Genomic DNA, 21,298 nt, shown 5'->3' on the forward strand with positions numbered 1-21,298 from the left:
CTGTCTGATAGGAACGCCTTACATCGGACTCGGGGAACCAAACGACCTTGGGTAAGCCGCACTGGAAACAACTAAAGCATTCCATTATATAGATGTAACAGATGCGACCATTCTCGCAAGGTATCAAAAAAAGTGCTGGAGGAGTTCAGCATACGAAATAAGTCGCTTGCAAAATGGAACCGCTCGTTTGGAGGCAGTTCTCCTAACATGGAGCAAATTATCAGACTCGTTCCAACACGTTACGTGAGGGACGCTATTTGCCACGCTCCTCTTCGTTGAACAGCCCGGTAGGAGACAATGTTCCGTTCAGTTTATCAGCTTTGAACCGTGTACAGAGGTTACGTCGATTCCAGCGGCTACAGTTTCGGTCACCTGAAAATGGGTGACAGCCAAGCATGGGATCCAGTGACATGATAAGTTAGTCCACAGTGTATATTACCTTGTGGGAACGGGAATTTGGGTCATTACGAATTGAATGCGATAGTTCTGGTGCACGAGCCCTACTGACTGCGTGACTGCCTTGTCTGCTTGTGTGAATGGTGAGTTGTGTCCCGGGGTCCCTATCCAAGGAGGCGGCATTTGTCGGCCCGGCCGAGTTTACTGGTTAGTGCCTTCATGATTCATTACCAGGTCATAAACCGCCCAACTCTAGGTCAATTTCACTCAGCATAGTGCTGGGCAAAAGAAGCTCTTTCAGGCTAACAGTCTGGCATACGAAGCACATATCCTCACCGGAATAACCTATGAAGCATGGGTAGCCCCTCCATAGAAGAAAAGTTCCTTCTCATCAGTAACATCTGCACACTCCGGCATTGCGGATCTAGCGTTCCAATCAGATCCGGTAAAGCTTCATCGACGCTTCGAACTTTGCCTCTCGACTCCCCCTGTCTAGATGTGGGCAGCGTGGGAGTATCCCAGGCCTCGTACTTCCTTCTGGTGACATGGCAGATAGGCACCGAAATGTCGCTGCAGATGAACGATTCAGAGACTCCGATTGTAAAACCCTGGTGGCTTCCGCACATCCCGTGCGCATAGAGGCCAGGGTTTTGGTTCGTAAAGCAGTATGAATCGCACCACCGAAGTGTATATTCTGCCTTTGGTAGACAAAGTAAAACTACACCAGTGTCATAGGTGTCAGATGTTGGCAAAAACCGTCCTGGGCTTCCAGATTCAATAAGGAATCTGGTACCTAGCTCTACCATAACGTATACAACTGCACGAGTGAACAAAGTATGTCTACCTCGTCGGTTGATATGCCAGCTTAAGGTTTGTGCTGTGTCAACTCAGTCTTATTGTAGTAATTCACAGATATGAAACATATAGAAATCCGTTTGGACGAATTATTTAGGTTGTTTTTGAAGTGGCCTGAAGTACCGGAACCGAGGAGTGCAATGTCGTCCGCATATTCAGTATCTGAGCGACCCTTGCAACACAGTGTGGTCCAGTTTCTGCTCGACGATATACACCTACTTGTTATCACTAACTCATTTTCGTTCTGTCCCAACTTTTGTTTCACTCATTTAACCTATCAGCGACTTGTCGTGGCGATGTTGCTGCGAAGAGTTGTGTGCCCTATTCGCCGTAGGTAGCTTACACCCCATTCTCCACTCCCCATGGCCTTCGGGAACCGCAAAAGTTGGGACTGTATTGACAGATTGATCAGCTGTCGGAACATATGTTCATTTGTCCATATGTACATCCTTAGCAGACGGTTGGTTTTTTTGCTACAAAGTCCTGTGGTTCTCTTCTGTTCCGCTTAGTCTTAGGCCTTTAGTCGTTCACGGGGGTAAAGCACCAAGTTTTCGGAAATCCGATCTTTGGACCAATGTTCAGTTTTCTGACAGACTCAGTACTGGCACTAAGTGGTCAGTGGACTCAGAAAGTCAAGAAACACGACCATTTCTGACCGGACCTCTGTTCGGGTGATACCCATACACTATCGCCGAAGGCGAATCAGTTGATGTTCGGTCAGCTTGTTGCACTTCGTGATTCGGGTTAGCCACCAGCGAAGATCAGCTTGTTGCCCGCTGATTCGTTGCTGTATTCATTCCGTATGGCTCGGTGATTCGGGTTAGCCACCAGCGAAGATCACCCTGTTGCCCGCTGATTGGTTTTGTATTCATTCCGTGTGGCTCATCATCATCGTCGTCAGCAGCATAACATCGTTATTCAACACTGATGCTCCGCTCTCGTACAACCACAATTTATTTAAAAGCCTTATTTTGAGAAGGAGGATAAAAATGGATCGGTAAGAGACTCAGCACTGGCATACCACAATCGGACCGAAATGGCTCAGTGGTAAGAGCGCGAATTTACTAGCCGAAAGGTCCGTGGTTCGAATCCAACATCTGCCTCTCGACCTTCCCTGTCTAGACTTGGGCAACCTGGCAGTATGCCAGCCCCCGTGTTTTGTTCTGGTCGCATGGCAGTTAGGCACCGAAAGGATGATACAGCCTCTCTAATCATACATAGTGAGGATCAATGGGACCTCATCCTTGAGGGTGAGGCGCACCCACAGTAATCTATCGTAATCTCTATCGTACTTCTGTGCCAGGTCAAACGATGGCCACCTTTGTGCTTGCGACATACTAAATTGGGTGCGGAAAACAACACTCTACGGCAAACGGTGATTCGGTACGCTGTACGCATTCGTCGATTGAAGTCCCCGCTGCGCAACCGAGCACTCTTTCTGATTGTCCTGTTGCATTTTCGGCAATAACAGCCTACGCGAACTGTGGTTTTGAGACAGCGTTTGTCTCTGCTTGAAGAGGCCAAATCTCACAGCCGTATTACAAAACAGCCCTACTGTAGCCTTATATGCACGTCCCTTGAGACTTGGATATATATCTCTTTGGTCCATAGGTGTCTCAAACGCGGGCCTTGACCTCATCTGCCACACTACACTCGGAACTAATACACCTTCCAAGATACGTGAAGCAATCCGCTGCTTCTAGTTACTGCCCCTGGCTTGTAGGTGTCGTGTTCAGTGACTGCACATCCAAGAGCAATATCTTGCACTTTCTGGGTGCGAAGCGCATACTTAAGGATGGGGTGACTTGGTGCGTTCATCCGAAAACACCTGCGCCTTTTTCTCCTCTTTGAAAATGAGAACGATATCGTTTGCCTATTCTGGATTGACAGGTTTTCGTCAGCAGCTATTTGAACACCCGGGTTTTGAAGACCTCCCATGTTCGTTTCATTATCTCGTCGATTGCAAAATTAAATAGGAACGGAGAGTAGGAACCTCTGGTGGAAGCTTCCGAAGAGCTCCCCGTACACCTTCACACACCCGAAAGTCTGCTCTCAAGTATGTGTGTCCCGTATTCTGCTAGCGTAGCTTCGGGCTTCTGGTAAACCTAAAAGCATGACTCTGGCGTTACACAAGAGGAAGTTATTCTCGAACTCGACAGGAAACCAGTGACGACAAGTTCAAATATAGCCTAAATTTACATTGTGACAAAAACGAGTCCGGAACATTATGATGAATGGAGCGAACTTCTTTAAGAGCTAGGTAAACATCTCCCAATGCAACAATGACCTGTTTGCAAGTAGTTAGTGATTCCAAAATGAAGGTGCCAATTACTGGGGCGTGCACCTGAGAAGAATCATCAAAGTAGAGACCACTTGCGAAAAATTCCTTCCTCTCCCCCCACCCCCGAAGAATGGTCTAATTGGGTTGATCTTAATGGTGGTACAGCTCAAGATGACAGAAGTGTGTCGATTCTCCTCCATACTCGTCTCTAATTTCGAGGATATTTTTGTGAATTTCAAAATTTATCCGAACTTGTGCTGTCTGCTATCGTGGCTTCGTTGGAGTTTACTGGATGTCACTGTTAGCAAAACTGATTAGTAGAAGAAAACAGTTGGCCAGTGTATGATCTGCTGCCTGTTTTCTCGATCCTATGATCTACGAATCATTACGCTCACCCATTCGACGTCAGCTGTGTGGTGGGGGCGAGATGACCCAAGTGGTTAGAGCGCGAATTTACTGACCGGAAGGTTCGTGGTTCGAATCCGACCTCCGCCACTCGACTTCGCCTGTCTAGGCTTGGGCAACCTGACAGTATCCTAGCCCTCGTGCTTCCTTCGGGTGGCATGGCAGCTAGGCACCGGAAGGGTGCTACAGTTGAACGCTTTCTTTTCTTTCAGCTGTGTGGTAGATATGCACGAAGCTCGAGAACCTTCAGTGGTTAAGCACGAACTTCCCGATCGGAAGCTCCACTGTTCGAGCCTAACCTCCGCATCCGACTGCTCCTGTCCAGGCTTAGGCAACCTGACGGTACCTCAGCTCTCGAACTTCGTTCGGTAGCTAGGCACCGAAAGCCTGCTACGGCTGAACGATTATTATTATATTTCGTGTACAAATGTATGTCAAGTTTCTGCATGTTGGGGATACCAATCCGCCCTTTAATGGGCAATGATACCTGAAGCAAAAGCCCAGTTTATGGCATTTTGCTGCTCCTTTGTTCTCTTTGTTATTGTTTCTCTCACCCCCTTTTGACCTTTTGTTATTATGTCTTTGTACCGTTTTATTTTAGTATTTCAAGCACTTTCCGACATGATCCACGAACTTCACTTCGTACCATTAGAGGAGCTGTGCAAGGGTAGCCCCGCTATGGACGAAATAATTCCATCTGTTGTCCAGTTTTGCAGGGCTTTATGTCCGGTTGTTTCTCAAAAGTAGCTTGCCAAGTTGTTGACTGCCCAAATCTCAAAGATCCAGCATATGCGTTGAATTCTGCAGGTTAGAACACCTCAAAAGAATCTATTTTTGCTGACAGGTCTTTGCGGATCAGAGACTCTATGCGACATTGGCAGTTTTGATTACCTCTTACCGGTTCCAAACAAGGAGAAGGTATTATTTTTCCCCTCTCATCCTCTCCACAGCGATACGATTTGCTTGATGCCTTTTCCTTGAGCCACGTAGGATCTGGATTTATTATGGGTGCGGCGGCGGGTCCGCACTTTGTCGCCGGTATTAATTCTGAGGTGGGTCTTATGGTTAATTCGAGCCATTTGGACACCATATTATTTTGTTTTTATCCGGTATGCCCCCTAAACATCCTTTCGTTTATACTGGAATGAACAAAAGTCAAGAAGTATGGAAAGAACAAGAAGACACGTATGACATTCTGATGCAAATGCCCTCTTCGTCATTGTCCAATCCGAGCCCGCATCTAGGCGTACGGCTTCAATATATATCAAACATTTTTTGTTTCATGTACCTTGAGGTACAAGCTTAAGATAACTCGATGGTTAAGGCATGAAACTACTGAGTGGAAGGTCCATGATTCGATTCTAACTCTGGCTCCATGGTAATGTGTCAACCCTCGTGCCCCTCGAGTTGCACGGCGGTTATGCACTAAAACTAAGCCAGTACTCGTTGTATTTTTAGTATTATCTCACCATACCCCAGAATGTCAAGATTATCAGACAATACGACGCCTAACGAGTACGTGGGGACGAGATGGTCCATTGTTTAGAGCACAAAGGTCCGACCTCTGCCTTTCGACTTCCTCTGTCTAGGCTCGGGCAACCTGGAAGTATCCCAGCCCTCGTGCTTTCTTCGGGTAGCATGGCACCTGGGTACCGAAAAAATCTTAAAGCCTACCAATTTTAACGAAACGAGTACGAAATGTACTTGTTATAAGGTCTATTAGGTGGCTTTTTGGATATTGCCATGTGGTATACATTCATTGGCCAGAAGGTCAACATTCAGAGATGATTCTAGAACTGAATTAGTTGCCTTTGTGTCAGACCCACGCACGGATGTGTTATTCGGCCCCATTTCCTATTTTAATCTTTACCGTGTCTGTTGACCACTTTTTCTCTTGCTATTTCTTATAGTTAGTGGCCAACCTCTCTGCTACCGATGGAAAAGTACTTCAGAACGGTTCGTATTGTGGTTCATATGATGCCAAGGTGAGTTCAGCTTGAATGGTTTAACATTCTTTGCCAACCACTGAGTAACCATGGACAAATATAACTCGCATCGTCCATCCGCCTATCCAGAAATCAGCGAGTTTGGCTTAGTGTGGAGCCCCGGGGATTTTAACCTGGTGATGCTTTTGCTTACAGGCAGAATCGTCACTCGCCATTGCTGGAATCAGCCAAGCACTTCTGTCGGCGGCTAACTTATTTGTACTATCCATTTGATGCTGGTAAATTTCCCGCGTTGGCTTAAAGAAATCCAAACGATCGCGTGCGCTACCTTAGCAGTTTTCTGACGTACAGGTGGTAATTTTCAATGGTATGTAATGAACCATTCCAGCAAGCGACATATCTAAAGAAGTTGTCTTCACTCTTGTAGGCTTGTCATATGAACATTAAGGGTATCCTGTCTCTACGGCCAAGGTACAAAGAGCATGCTTCAGAGGGGATCAGAGCTTCTTTATAAGGCATCAGTCCCCCTGTATCACTCATAAGTTGTCCCGTCTCATGGACCTCTGGGGGGCTGAGTCCTCAGTCAAGATGGTTGACTGTGTCATAGACCGATGTTTTCGAGTGATTACTGCAGGGCTTCTTTTATGACCGATCATCGGCTGAAACTAATTAGCTGTAGGCCTATGTTCACAAGGCAGTACTAGCACGTACGGTCTATTACGGTATTGTTTACCTTTGGGCTTTGCTTCAACTTCACCAGCGGGGATGCACCTAGATTACACAGATGTATGATTGCTATTAAGTTAGCAGTTCATAATTTCACGTCTGCTAAATGGCTTATCGAACTGTTCATCATCATTGACACCAATATCCCATCAGTGGAAACTGGTACTTGACTTCTATACAACCATGGGGGAGGGGGAAGAAAGCTCTAGTAGAAGGTGGAAAGAACGAGGAGAGGTAAGAACTTATGGGAAAGTCCCTATGTCTTTGCAGAAGATACCCAAGAGCGAAGTACCTACAAGACCATCGAAATAGCCACATCTGAACACTGTGTTAGGGCCATCAGTGGGATTGACCGAACGTGCTTTGCGAAGTCTGTCTGACACAAACTCAGCGAAATGGTTCAGTGATTGGAGCACGAATTTACTGACCGGAAGGTCCGTGGTTCGAACCCGACATCTGTATCTCGACTTCCTCTGTCTCTGCACGGGAAACCTGGCAGTATCTCAGCCCCCATGCTTCCTTCGGGTGACATGGCAGCTAGGCAACGAAAGGGTGCTACAGCTGCACGATTTTTTTTCAGCACACAGCGACTGGCAAGCGTTAGCTAGGTAGTCCAGCTAAGAAGTAACATTGAGCTCACCAGTGGGGTCGGTTGTATATCATTTCCTGTTCGGTTCCTAACTAAGCACAGAAAAAAATCACGTGAACTAAGCTTGCGCTGACCTCTAACGTTTTTTGGCCTAATTATGCTCAACATCCACGTTTCGCCTCAAACGGAGACAGTAACTGTCACAATCAGTCCATACTTAGGTCGATGAGTCTGTGCAGACTCGGCATACATGCCTCCACCTTGTCTTGAACTATAACTTATTGTTATAGTCTTCTACTAGAGTCCGGTAATAACTACAAACAACTCATGAACTACTTGAAATTTCGGTATATGATCCAGTGCTCACCCTCGAGAAAGCACCTGCGGGTGGCTTCTAAATGGCCTAGTATTTCTGACTGTCAAGAAGGGGCTGGACCTTATCATAGTTTAAATATCTTGCAACGAGGTCAGCTGACTTCTCAAACGGAGCTCACCTGACAACTTTTCCGACTGTGTTACGTCGCAGGCCCCATTAACTTATTATCTATGGAATCAATGCCAGCATTAGTTTATTATCGACGGCGCTCGATCACTTGCTGTATTTTACAGTATCTTGAGCAGGATGTCGATGTATCGAGTTTATAGGTGGTCTTGGTTTGGGTTTTTAAACTGAATCCGGCCTGTTTCTCTTGTTTTCAGAACAACCTCCCTGTGTCTACTCTATCCGAAACCAGTTTGTTTGCCATGGTTGGTCAAATGTTCCTCTGCGAGGGGAAACCAGGCAAAGTAAGTTTTTGGATCGATTGACGAGAATCCATTTTTGTATGTAATCAGGTTTGAACTTTGCTCCAAGGGTTCATTACATTGGGAGTCCGATCGGCTTCCAGGAGTTTTGGCTTCAGTGTTAGGCGTTCCTCGAGTGCTGCCGGCTGACCCGATAATTGTCCTGTTTTCTTTGATAAGCAGTTTCAAACTGGAAGATAGAGAGAGAAAAGACTGCATCTCCCATTCTTGAACGCTCAAGTAATGGGTCCCAACATTTACGAAAATTTGCATGTCTAATCTTCTCGGTATTCGACCAAATCTTTGTTCCAACTATCCGGTAAGCCATCAAGCCCATGGTTTGATTATGATCGGGTCCTTCTTTTCCCCTAAATCGAATAACGGTTGGCTAATAGCCAGATAATTTTGTCACGTGTGCTGCTGAATGATAAGGGCATTGGAGAACTCGCGAGATTCACTCCTTTGCAAACGGATTTGGTTTTACAGGAGACTCAACTGAATCTCTTGCTTATGGTATTGTTCGGTGTGTACCACCTTCCGTTGAAGGTTTGTCCATTGTTTAGTCACTTATCAAAATTGAGCTCCCTCAGCTAGAGAGAAAGTTGAACACGAATCCCCATAAACTGCTTGAATGCCAAAATTTCCCGAGGAAAAGATATTACGATAAGATGGGACTTTAGGACCTCTCTTTGGAGAGATTTTTCACTGAACTGTGGCGGACAACAACTTCCACCGTGTGACTACCTTTGTAGGAATTCTCTGTGGCGTGTTATTGTCTACCACAATCTTCAAATAAATACGTGTCACTCGGGTACGCGGCACAACAATACCGTTGTTACGGTGGATACTACTGATGAAGCATGTGAGTAGCACATGGTTTTCTCATAAGTCCGCTTCGCGTCTATTGAAAAGTGAGATTTATTACGGATTTTATGGAGTCGCTTTGTAGCATTCGTTCACGTTTGAGTGATAGTCAATGAGTATCCAGAAAAACTCAAGGAGACCTGTTCGAAAAGAAGACGGATACACAATTTTTATAAACAAGATGCATGAGAGTTTTGCTTTCCTTTTCAATAGTCTGTAACCGTTCAGTCGGTGTTTTCCAATAAATAACTCCACAGCGAAGGCCTTCTTCCTTTCACCGTTAGAACTTGGTTCGTTTCCGTTCTTCTCGCCTTTGGTTCCTTGAACTTTGCCCGTGTCTATTTCTCCAGCTCGGTATATGCTTATGCTATCGAGTTATTTTGCTTTGCCAAGGTTATCCAACTTACAGTTTCGGGTCGTACTCGCGAGGGCAAGTTTGATGCACTGTTACGTGAGGCTCTGGCTTCGAAATACGGCGCCCTAGACCGTCCTGTTGGTGTAGGTGGAGTGGTGGTCCAGGAGACAGGGAAGTGCCTCTTCCACGTTCTCGTAAGTTTTTTTTCCAAATGCCTCAGGAGTAGACTTGTTTGACAGTTCCACACGCAGTTCCACAATCGCATCGAAATCTGTTTACTCTTTTAGCCCGAATTCTGTGAGGAGCCTTTGGATACCCCAGAGAAGTTGAAACAGTGGCTAAAATTCTTTGAAATGGAAGCGCCGGTGGTCGCGGTTGGTACGGCGCTCTCTCATGATCCTGTAAGTCATGAACCTGTAGTTTAGTCTCTGCCTGGTGGTTTCGCTTGCTGTATTTGAATGCACATTTGGCTAAGGTCGGTCGGCTAGTCGGAGACATGCATGAATTCTGATCACGCCTGAAGTGTGGTTCTTCCGGTTCGGTGCAATGCCTTTCGAATATCCTTTACAATGTTTGTCACTCGATGTGGATGAGTTAGTGCTACGAGAATATCCTTTACAATGTTTGTCACTCGATATGGATGAGTTAGTTGTAAAAGAGAGGGAGGCTCGAACCGGGGATTCCACCTCATTTGCTAACGGTTCTTTGTGCATTAATAACCACGCACTGTCAGTCCGGCTTATCTAAGAATGCTCTGCATACGCTCGTCAGCTCGATTGTATCCATACTGGGACGCTTACTGATTTCCACCGCCTCGGTCATCAGTCCCTGTGGCGTGAATCGCAGTCCTTGCCTTAAAACTCCTACATTTCCACATCCATTTTATATCCTTCGTCTGCGCATTTCCCGCTAGTGCTTATTAGTGGTCCACATTCCTTGTTGATTCTAATTGCCCGCCACTCATATGTGTCATAGTCTGGAAAGAGTAGTGTTCCCAAAGTGGACTTTACCCCATGGGGATTGAAATTATTGAGGTACTTGTGGAAGTGATTGACCCCATCACGTTTGATCACAACAAAAGTGTTGCAACAAACCTTCCGATCAAGGCCATTAATTCGAATCCTCCATGTAAATATTAGCTAAAACAGAGGTTGATGGAGGTCCCGTTGGAAGACCTCGCTCTTGTGAGCAAACAGCTGTATCGAAAACAAACTGGTCAAGGTTCAAACACACCCTTATGCCCGCAACTATTCCATTCACCCAGAGCTGTTCACAGTCAAATTTCCAACAACCAGGAGCTCCGAATATTGCACCGTCGTAGCGGAGAACGTTGAACACACTAAAGTCTGGAAAGAGTAGTGTTCCCAAAGTGGACTTTACCCCATGGGGATTGAAATTATTGAGGTACTTGTGGAAGTGATTGACCTCATCACGTTTGATCACAACAAAAGTGTTGCAACAAACCTTCCGATGAAGGCCATTAATTCGAATCCTCCATGTAAATATTAGCTAAAACAGAGGTTGATGGAGGTCCCGTTGGAAGACCTCGTTCTTGTGAGCAAACAGCTGTATCGAAAACAAACTGGTCAAGGTTCAAACACACCCTTATGCCCGCAACTATCCCATTCACCCAGAGCTGCTCACAGTCAAATTTCCAACAACCAGGAGCTCCGAATATTGCACCGTCGTAGCGGAGAACGTTGAACACACTAAAACAAGTGAGTAGCATTGTCATCGCGAAGGCGGACAGCCACGGTGAATAATAGCGACTATCTACAAGATGTCAAGAAACACCCCTTCCATGGGCCCTACCGATAAATTACCAGTAGAAGTAGGTATTCAAGATCCATAGTAAGAAGGAAAGCCTTTCGCCGCGAAGTCGTTTATTGGCAACTAAACGACTGTAAACTACGGGACAGGAAAGTAAACGTTTGATATGCACCTAATTTTCGAAACTGAACGTCCTCACGCGTCTTCTTGAAGTTCCGTGGACATTCATCGAATATCACACACAATTGCGAACGAACTCTGCAAAGCAGTTCCACAGGTTTCGTAATAAATCCCACTTTCCAATGGACGCGAGGCGGAGTTGCGAGAAAACCGCATACCACTCGCATGCCACATCAGTAGTATCCACCTTTACACCAGTAGCAGTATCACTTCAATAATGAATAAGAAAGAGTAAGGTTGAAGTTGGTGGATATTTAATATCCATAGTAAGCCATTTAGGGCAAGGTAAGTGGTATCGTTTCAACCAAAAAGAAAGACTCAACCACAACTCTACGAATTGCCAAAAATCCACGAGGTAGATGTCCCGATAAGACCAATACTAGACGGTATAGGCTCGCCACCACATGAACTGAACAGATTGCTAGCTGGTCAACTATAACCACTCACGAGGAACTGGAGCACCTACACTAGGACTTCCTTTGGAGACAGATGAAGTTCTCATGGGTTTTAACGTCACTTCAGTGAAAACAAATATCCCCAGAGCGGATGCATTCGAGGTAATCAAGAATTCGTTACTGGCAGGCACGGCACAGCTCTCGTTGGATGAGACAGTTCAAGGCATAAGTGTTTGAATCTTGATGCTTGGTTTTTGGTAAGCTAGTACTAAGTCCATTCCCCACCCACCCTTATCCTTTTCTTCGCAATAAGGCTTCCAAAATAAATGATGGTTGTAGGACAGTGCAGTATCAGTGTTGAACACTGGTATCATGCTGTTGATAACGATGATGACCTTGCTGCAGCTGTTTGCTCACAAGAACAAAGTCTTGCACTGGGTTCTCCAACACTCTCACCCTCGGTTTTAGCTAATGTTTCCATAGAGTATTCGATTGGACATCATCTCTCGCGGAATATTTCGATGATCAAACGTGATCAAGTAAATAAATTCCACGAGGAATATGGAAGACTAATAGGGGGTAGTGGAAAATGCGTGGACACGTGATATAAAAACACTCGTCCAGCTGTAGCACCCTTTCGGTGCATAACTGCCATGCCACCCGAAGCTTGCACGAGAGCTGGGATACTGCCAGGTTGCCCAAGCCTAGACATGGGAAGTCGAGAGGCAGAGGTTGGATTTGAACCACGGACCTTCCGGTCAGTAAATTCGCGCTCTAACCATTTGGGCAATCTTGCCCCCATGATATAGAATATATATGGAAAGTGTAGGAGTTTTCAGACACCACGGTGATTGTTGATTGAGGCGAGGGAATCGCCAAGCATCCCACTGTGAACAGAATCGGGGGCGTAGAGCTGGCAAGCGTAGGAGGAGCGGTCTTTGGCAAGCCGAGTTGATACGTGACTATGTGTGGTTGTCAGTATACATTGAATTGTTATTAAGGGGTAGAACGCCCAGTCCGATTCTTACGCAACTATCGCGGCACTAGCTCAGCTGTGCAAGAGGACAATGTAAAGGATACTCAAAAGAGAATTTCACATGGAGCGAACCGGCAGAACCATACCCCAGGTCTGACTCTGCCTGCCCCACCCTACCAAACAGAATCCCTTGACCGACACCTAGCATTGATTTTGCCTGATAGTAAGAGGAGATTTCGCTTATTGGTCTTCTTTCCACCTCGACCATGGACCAACGCTGTCTCGCGCTATCTGTGACGGCATTGAAAACAAACGCCCACAATTTCGATTTTTACACACATCTGCATACCAGTTTGGTTTTGACGGGATACTCACCTGGAACCCGGCTGACGTTGTTCTTCAACTCGATGTGCTGCACTAGGCTGCCTCATCTTTTATTTGGTGCGATATTCGAGAAATCCCAACGCATTGCAAAACATCAGACATAAGGTTGTTCCAGGTGAGTTTCCCACCAAAACCAAATTGGTATGCAGGTGAGTGTATTTGTCCAATTTGGGAACACAAGATTGACGGAAACTCAGGGATTGCGCCTAAGAAGGGCGAAACCGATTATAGACTATCGAAGACAACCTTGCAAGTAGTGCATTACGTCCATAAGATGCATACAGCTTTATATGACTCACCGTCCTCTGTTATTTTATATTTATTGGCGCGTACCTCTGCCCTGGATCATTCATCTTCCCGTCTATTCGCAGCAAAAATGGAAAATTCGATTGGAACATTTTCATTGCTTCAACAGAGACCGCACAAAGTCGGGCCACTGTCATTTTGACTCTGACGGACCTACAGCAAGTTACACAGCCTATCTCGTCCCAGGAAAGCGGCTTCTCCGCGTTGATCCTCCGAAATAATGCACAATCGCCCGCGAGCTCTCTCCGGTTTTCCCCGAATCTCGGTACACCTAGTCGTTTTCTCTCATTTGACTCCGTTCTTCCGTATTCTATGCCAGATCATTCAGCTTCAACAAAATTATGTTATGCACGTAGTTCGGTCATTTTATGGTTTTATCCGATCATCATCATCATTGTCAGCTGTAATAACTGCGTACTCGTCGTACAGTGGTTGTAGCTGCCGCAGTTTCGTTCACCGATGATTTGGGGGGAGGGGTGGGTAGCTGCGCATTGCAGGCGGGAGCTAATAAATTGGTGCATAAATCCAGCACTATCAGTGGGCTGTCAAGTGAAGGGGGGCTAGAAAAGGAGCTATGCATTGAAGGCAATAGCTTGGATGCACGAGCGCCATTGAGGGCGCGACTTGGCCATGTCTGACAATGTCTCTAGCCATTGATGTGGCCCGTCTCGGGGTCCCCATCCAGGAAGATGGCAGTGACCAGCGCAGCTGAGTTTACCGGTAATGGCTTTCATACTTTGCTTCCAAGTCATTGTTTGACCGCCTCTGGCTCTCTTCCACCCTTCACGTGGTTGTGCGGAAAGAGCCCTTCGAGGAAGTCGGTCGACTGGCATACAGAGCACATGGCCAAGCCAGCACAACCTATGCAGTGTGATCAGTTCATCTATCCGATCAGATTCGAGTGAAGACGTAGAAGCTTGACTCCGGAGGACTCATACCCGATCGTGGTAGGATCATGTTCTTCGCGGCCTTCCCTGACAGTTACCTCAACATGGTCAACTAGTTGAAATCTGACCATGTTGGGGTGCGAGATGGCTCAAGTGGTTAAGAGCGCGAATCTCACCGCAAGGTTCGAGGTTCCGACCTCTGCCCCTCGGCTACCCTGTCTAGGCTTGGACAACCTGCTAGTGCCCCAGCCCTCGTGCTTCTTTTGGGTGGCATGACAGCTACTCGCTGGAAGGGCATTACAGCTGAACGTTTTTTTCCAAATAGCTGCGAATGGACATATTATGTCATGGAATAAGGTATTTCTTCTATCACAATTAGTGACCACTTCGATGCAGTTCAGTTTCCCACCGGGCATCGATCTCAGTCTCGGTCGTTTAAAGTCATCAGCTCAACTACCAGTATGGGTCAGGCTAAAAATGGATGGTTAAATTGATTACGAACTCGTTGTAGCAGTCACCCCGTACCAAGGCGCCTCACGGGGAACGACTTCGTTGAGAAAACGGCATCGAAAAACACACTGACCGTGAACGCGGTTACTAAGGGGCTTATTCAGTAGCAGCCTATTTGGTCAGGTGTGTTTGTATGCATCATGTGTTCTGCATGAGGACCCCAACATCGCTGACTGCGTCTAGGACGTGATTTTTTTTGTCTGGTTTCATCGGGCTGCACAATCGACCCATAGAAATGTTTTCAAATCACCAACACGTTGTATGGACAGTCAAAACACAGCTTAGCAGAATAAGATGTCATAATCCGACGTTGCCGTGAGTAACCTTTGTGATTGATTTTAGTCACCAACATATCGACATCAGCCGCCATGGAGGCCATTTCGCGCAAATCCCATTTTATTTGCGTCCAATCGCTATGGCACGACTCCTTTTCTTCCGAGTGGCGCATTTGGTTTGACCTTAGTTTCCATTCTTTCGAAATGGTCGGTGGTTGTGACCTTAGTTTCCATTCTTTCGAAATGGTCGATGGTTTGTGGACACGTGACTTCCTGGCTTACCGCCATTGTTCAATGTCGTTCTACGTCCTATTCTCCTACGTACGTCGTCGATATCTGACAAAAAACACTCAAACCATTTGAACACTTCCAACGTGCGTTATCCATACTGAGTAATAGCACATATATCTCATTTTTATTGCAATCCACTGGAACATCAGGGCTAGCGAAGCAACTTTGTGAGACTTTCAAAACATCGACCCGTCTTCCCATTCGTGAAAACTGGCGCCGTGCTGCGACACAGGGTCACCGCCACAAACCCTAGTGTGTGTGAACCCGAGTTTTCACTTTCACGAAGACCACTGCTGAACGATTGGTTATTCCCACAAAATACATCAGAAGACGCAGCGAGGCCGAAAGGACGTGTTCTCTGCAACTGATTATCTGGCTCATTTAATACTCTTATGTATGTTAGAATGATACCATAAATGCAACATTTTCTCGACTTAATTGACAATTCTCTCCACTGTGATTTGCACAGGCACTATGCTATAAACCTTATGGATCTGTAATCTTGGGCACGCGGGCCCAACACTTATTCGCTGATGATAGCCCGTACAGATTGAAAGGCTCAATAATTGTCGCCTTTCGGGTGAGACCAGTGAGGGCTGTTCACTAACTGAGTACGCAGCCCGACCGGGGCTTCCCTCTTAGACAGTCAGCCTATCCAGAGGGAGTGCAGTAAGGTAGGGAGGACGACTAAAATACGGTAGTGTTGCATGGTTTGATAATCAAGAACACGAAACACGACTCGCTCAACAGGTTCTGGCAGAGCATGAGACTTCGCCAGTGCGAACCCTCAAATTTACTCAGACCAAACTCGCACAATGAACAGCTGGTTTTGCCCTTTCCAGTATGTGCTAGTATGCTACAAAAGTGTGCTGAGCCTATGGCGTAGCCGTCTTTTCGTTTTGTTTTCCGCTCATTAATTAGCGCACTTTGTCCCTGAACAGTCCACCCAATTTGTTTCGATACCCGGACTTGAATGAACAGTGAAACTCTATGGGGGCCAGTCCAGTCAAAAACAGGTATACACTTCAAGGTATGTGAGGGCCCCCATTACTCAATGGAGTTTTCATGCACCTGTTGGTGATGACTCTGTACTGATTTACTTTCGTACCTCGTCCGATTCATCCACCGTACTGAGAAACCCGTTCTCACCATGCAAACGCCCCGTCGTTGTGACCACATTCTCGTCAGTCGGTGCGAATTCAGTCATTCTCGTATCGGAATACTTTATCTCGACATTCTGTCGAAAATTGGCAGGCGCTCAGTAAGTGTCTAGGTAGGAATCGCTTCCAGCTAATATGGAAGGCAAATATCAATCCCAGCTGTGGCGGTACTTTAAACCGTAAAACACGATGATTTCAGTTTTTAGGTGGACTGTCGCGACCATATATTCTCATCATTGGATGTCCTGCTAGTTTGATTCCGTACTACATGTATTACAGATGGGGGTCTTACGACTTCATGGACTTCAAACAAGTAAGGGCGGTCTCAAGGTACCAACTTCAACTTAAAAGCATCCGTCAACTGACTGAATGCAGTTTGTCACAACCTTCATATCGCTTCACCTGCGAAATTTCGCTTTGAAACCGTAGTTCGGTTGAATATTCTTGTTCTAAAGCGAGCTCATTCCGCTAGCAATCTATCTGGGTCGGTAAACTGATTCTCGTGTTATGTTATGACAATAGATATCAATTTGTCAAACTAGTTTGTTTCAACCATTTCGTGATCAAACTGACAGCGTAATTCATCACTGAGTATTAGCCCCAACAGGGGACAAATCTTCCGTGGACTAAAATTATCATATGAATGCAGTATATGGATGGTGGTCAGTCAGACCGATTAGGTGACTGCAATCGTATTTCGCAATCTCGTATGGGGGAACAGGAGTCACGTGCAGGTGAATCAAAGTTGGTCAGAATTTGAATGAACAACCACGCCTTGGCAATTTGAATGTCCTAATTTGGAAGTGAGGTAAACGAACTGGGTTCATGGCGTTTCGTACCCCCATCATATCTGACCCACTTGATCGTGGTTTCGTCTGGAAAACGTGATCTCAGGGATCAGCTAAACGTTCCTCTGTTGAATGATCTCCCAGATGGGTATTACAGAATATTAAGGGGGCCAAAATGAACGTGACCTGAGGGTTTGTCTTCTTAGGGTGCCGGAGCGGCACATGTCACTGTGCTTTGTGAAGCCTGCGAAGCAACCGTCTTCGTAACCTCGTGTGCGAGAAATCCTGGAGAAGTACTTGTTGGTGCACAGCCTCACATCTTTAGTGATGCAGGGCCGCTTTCCGGGACATCTTTTTTACACCATGGGAATAGGTCACTCCTAAGAAGGGACCACCTTCGATCAGAACATCGAATTTCCTGCGCACGGTCTCCAGAAGAAAACAACCGAAATAATTATGTTTGTATTAGATCCTTGATCATTTCCAAAACAACTTGGCAGTCACTCGGTCAGTCGGAAGGCAGTGAGTCGGACGAACTAACACCGGTAGTTATCAGAGCAGACCCTATTTAAACGCTAATGTCCGTCCTTCACCGAACCACACGATCAGCACCACTAGATTGTAGTTTCCACATTTTGCCGCCTGATCATGATCTAAGCAAACCGTGCGCGGTCGAATAGGTAGGGTCTAATGGACGGTTAGTGAAAACCAGCCGTCTGACTATTGTGCGAAGTTTTGTCTGCATATCCTACTTTTATAGAGAATGTTCAGCTGTAGCACCCTTTCAGTGCCTAGCTGCCATGCCACCTGACAGAAGCACAAGGGCTGGGATAAGGTTAGGTTTCCAAGCCTAGACAGAGAAAGTCGAGATGCATAGATCTGATTCGAACCACGGACCTTACGCTCTCTTTGGAAAGAAAACAAAATAAAATTGAATCGTGGGATCCATTCAGCACAGGACTATTACGTGAAAGCATAAGAATTGAGGTCCTGTCGGGTTAGAAGGATGCAGTCGAAAACCCATGAATCGGTTCGAACGATGAACCCCTGGTTAGTAGTTCGGCCTACCACTGTAACGGTGATACTACTGATGGGGAGGCATGCGAGTAGTATGTTTTCTTGTAAATTCGCTTTGCGTCTCTTGAAAAGGGATATCTATTGCGGAATTTGTGGAGTTGCTTTGTAGCATTTGCTCGGATTTGAGCAACAGTCAATGCATATCCAGGAAAGTTCAGGAAGACGCGTTCAAGAGGAGATGGATGTTCAGTTTTTGTGAACAAGATGCTTCTGAGAGTTTTGCCTCCCTGTACAATAGCCTGTAACTGGTCATTTGGCATTTTCTAATGAATAACTCCGCAGCAAAGGCCTTCTTCCTTTCACCACTAGTACCATCAAGTGGCTTAGGGTACATTTGATTCGAATACCCAGCCGAATGGAGACACAAACCCTGAGTAGAGCGACTGACTTAAACCTAAACGAATAGGAACAGGTGGGCCTCGAAGTGGCAGCTTTGACGGTAAAATGGTCTTTTTATGCAGATCATTAATGTTTCTACTTACGAAATCACACAAGACCGAAATCACCCGTCTTCTCTATTGGATATGGTCTCACGAATACGGCTACTTCTGGAAGTCAGGTTGGCGGATATTCTCCTCCTGTAAGAAGACTCCCCTCTACGGTATCTGCAAAACAATTAGCTACACATCAGTCTTTTTGGCGTGCATTTCTTTCTGTAAGTGAAGCCAACCTATATCGAAAGGACGAGAGGTGCTCTTCAGCAAAGACTGGCTTCACTTACGGGATGAAATATACACCAAAAAAACTAAATCTCTGCACACTACTCACATATCAGTCTGCTGCATCAGTTCACGTCGCAACATCTTGCTACAAAACGTCTCGATAGTCGGAACTGTCTCATCTGGCTTACTTGTGAGTTATCACAGTTCGTTTCAAGTTCGCAAGTTAAAACTAATGGCTGTTGGTAACTATATTCATCCATCTGACAATGTATGGGCAGCGTTCAACAGCAAAAGACGATGATCAAGTGAAAATACATTTTCCTACGTATAAACCAGGCGCACGGACATCATTCCTAACAGGAGTCTGAATCTGTGTCATCTTCGCCATCATCCCCACTGTTTTCGGTAGATTCCAGTTCTGACGCGGATTCACTGCCACCATTCTCCGACTTCTCCGGTAGCAAGCCAGACAAATACTCGGCCCGATCAGGAGACATTGCATTCGACGCAACCTTTCTTCGTTTTTTCTTAGGTCCCGACGGATTGGAGAGAAGGCTTTCGGACCGATTGATCCATTCGGAAAGAGAGAAAAATTGGGCGATTGAACTTTCCGGACACACGGAAGCGAGGTGTTTGTGCGGACTCACAGCAAGATTAAGACAATCCGCACCATGGTCCCCCTCACTGCCTGGATGCCGACCAATTGTGCCCAGGACTTCATTGGGCCGAATCATCACTGCACTGCGGAAGAATCAGGCAAATACGAAAAATCATACCAGCTTTGTACAACTAGAACATGGATACCAAAGAATACTCCAGATGTGAAAGCATTTGGATCACAGATCAGCCATGTGATACGTTGACCTAATCTAGCCATGTCAACCTTTGACTAGTACGCTTTCTTGTTCAACAATCTAGTTTTTGTAGTGACAGATGACCGGCATGCGCCGGAGAATTTATTTCCCCGAGTGTGCGAAAGTCATGTGTGTGACGGCAGTGAAACGTCGGTGCCGAAAAGTGACGTTATGTTGCCGATGATGTCCCAACTATGAAACCAAGGATCGTTCCGCTGTCTTTCGTTTGAATGCACAGCTGCGGCGAGTTCGCTTGGCAGTGACAGGCGGCGTGGATGTTGACCTAAATCAATGCCTCCGTCGACGTTTGTCAGGCCCGATGTCTATCAGACTATCCATTAAATAAACTCTCCAAGGGTACCATTATAAAAGTCGTTCAGGTGTAACACCCTTTCGGTGCCTAGCTGCCATGCCACCCGAAGGAAGCACGAGGCCTGGGATACTGCCAAGTTGCCCAAGCCTAGACAGAGGAAGTCGAGAGGCAGAGATCGGGTTCGAACCACGGACCTTCCGGTCAGTAAATTCGCGCTCTAACCACTTGGGCCATCTCATCATAAAAAGAGAAGGTAGTCCGAAGCAAATCAAGGCTAGCGTATTACGTAGAATTCACAGTTTCGTTAAACTTAGAACTATTTCATCAAAGATCAGAAGCACATTAAAATGTCGAAAGTCCAAGTTGAGGAAGGAATAAGCGAACTCGTACCTGATTTTTCCGTCATCCGTAGCGACAGCAATCATATCCTCGGTAACTTTGACAACCTTTTCAACGGATGGTGATATACTAGGACCGACGCCAACACTGCCCACGGCCGCAGGCTTGGATGTTTTCTGTGCAAACGGGGAGAACCGATCGGCACACAGTTCGAATTCATCCCAATTGAACAGACAGATCGCGCCGTCCTCAGTGCCGACAACCGCGACCTTGTTGTTCTAAAGGAGGTAAATAAATACTGAGGCGATGCGGACAGCTACAAATAGAAGGGCTTTGCCTTACTAGGAAGTTAAGAATAATTCGGCGAGTCGAGGCAAACACTTGCCAGTAATAAAGTTGACTATCGAGAGGTTGTGCCAAATTCGAAGTACGGTTCTTTTTTGACGAACAAGTGCAAAGCACACAAATACACAATGGATGTCTTGTCATCCTTGACTATCTTCACCTCTCCTGGCCTAGCAATCAAAAGGGTGCCAGGGTGTGGTCACCTACAAACATGAGTTCAGCCACCAGATTAAGCCCACATTCATCAGGGATCCTTTAAGCGACCAAGATGATCTCTATGAGGGAATAAATCACGAGAAAAGGAGCTGTGTGGTCCCTCTTCGGGGGCCAGGAAATCCAACACCGACTGATGGCTGACGTCGAGTGGCAGTGTTTCCGTGGCTATCTGTCCTAAGAAGTTAGTGTATTTAGTAGCTGAAAATCCGTCGACAGCCCACGACCGGTTTCGCCCTTTTTGGGACTCAGCAGGTAGGCGCAGTCCCTGGGTTTTCGTCAACCTCACGTTCTACTTGAAACGAAATTGGCGAAATACACTCATTTGCAAACTAATTTGGTTTTGCGAGAGACTCACCTGGAACCCAGCTGA

At 46.2% G+C, this 21,298-nt stretch overlaps 4 protein-coding genes across 4 annotated transcripts in view; 2 read left to right on the plus strand and 2 right to left on the minus strand.

The window, feature by feature from the left end:
• Positions 1–3,102, plus strand: part of T265_06633 (hypothetical protein) — a gene marked incomplete at both ends in the record, with an annotated part of 11,475 nt that extends 8,373 nt beyond the window's left edge. Inside the window, 5 exons of the mRNA XM_009171946.1 lie at positions 893–1,061; positions 2,216–2,298; positions 2,320–2,517; positions 2,555–2,597; positions 2,863–3,102. Coding sequence (XP_009170210.1) covers positions 893–1,061; positions 2,216–2,298; positions 2,320–2,517; positions 2,555–2,597; positions 2,863–3,102 — 733 coding nt within the window. The remainder of the gene's footprint in view (positions 1–892; positions 1,062–2,215; positions 2,299–2,319; positions 2,518–2,554; positions 2,598–2,862) is intronic.
• Positions 3,103–3,104: 2 nt separating this feature from the next.
• Positions 3,105–13,570, plus strand: T265_14086 (hypothetical protein; the record flags this gene model as incomplete). Its single annotated transcript, XM_009171958.1, is given in 12 exon segments — positions 3,105–3,189; positions 3,864–3,971; positions 3,977–4,156; positions 4,161–4,279; positions 4,654–4,744; positions 4,782–4,855; positions 4,888–4,989; positions 5,848–5,922; positions 7,898–7,984; positions 9,239–9,394; positions 9,488–9,601; positions 13,277–13,570. Coding segments are annotated over 12 exon segments (1,347 nt in total).
• Positions 13,571–14,247: 677 nt separating this feature from the next.
• On the minus strand, positions 14,248–18,146 carry T265_14087 (hypothetical protein; the record flags this gene model as incomplete). The annotated part of the gene is given in 3 exon segments (XM_009171959.1): positions 14,248–14,423; positions 17,875–18,082; positions 18,090–18,146. Coding segments are annotated over 3 exon segments (441 nt in total).
• A 957-nt stretch (positions 18,147–19,103) lies between these two features.
• T265_06634 (hypothetical protein) overlaps positions 19,104–21,298 on the minus strand; it is a gene marked incomplete at both ends in the record, with an annotated part of 7,121 nt that continues 4,926 nt past the window's right edge. The window contains 2 exons of the mRNA XM_009171947.1: positions 19,104–19,602; positions 20,419–20,645. Coding sequence (XP_009170211.1) covers positions 19,215–19,602; positions 20,419–20,645 — 615 coding nt within the window. The remainder of the gene's footprint in view (positions 19,603–20,418; positions 20,646–21,298) is intronic.

The sequence above is a fragment of the Opisthorchis viverrini genome, assembly GCF_000715545.1.
Source record: "Opisthorchis viverrini unplaced genomic scaffold opera_v5_140, whole genome shotgun sequence".
In the NCBI taxonomy this organism is placed as follows: domain Eukaryota; kingdom Metazoa; phylum Platyhelminthes; class Trematoda; order Opisthorchiida; family Opisthorchiidae; genus Opisthorchis; species Opisthorchis viverrini.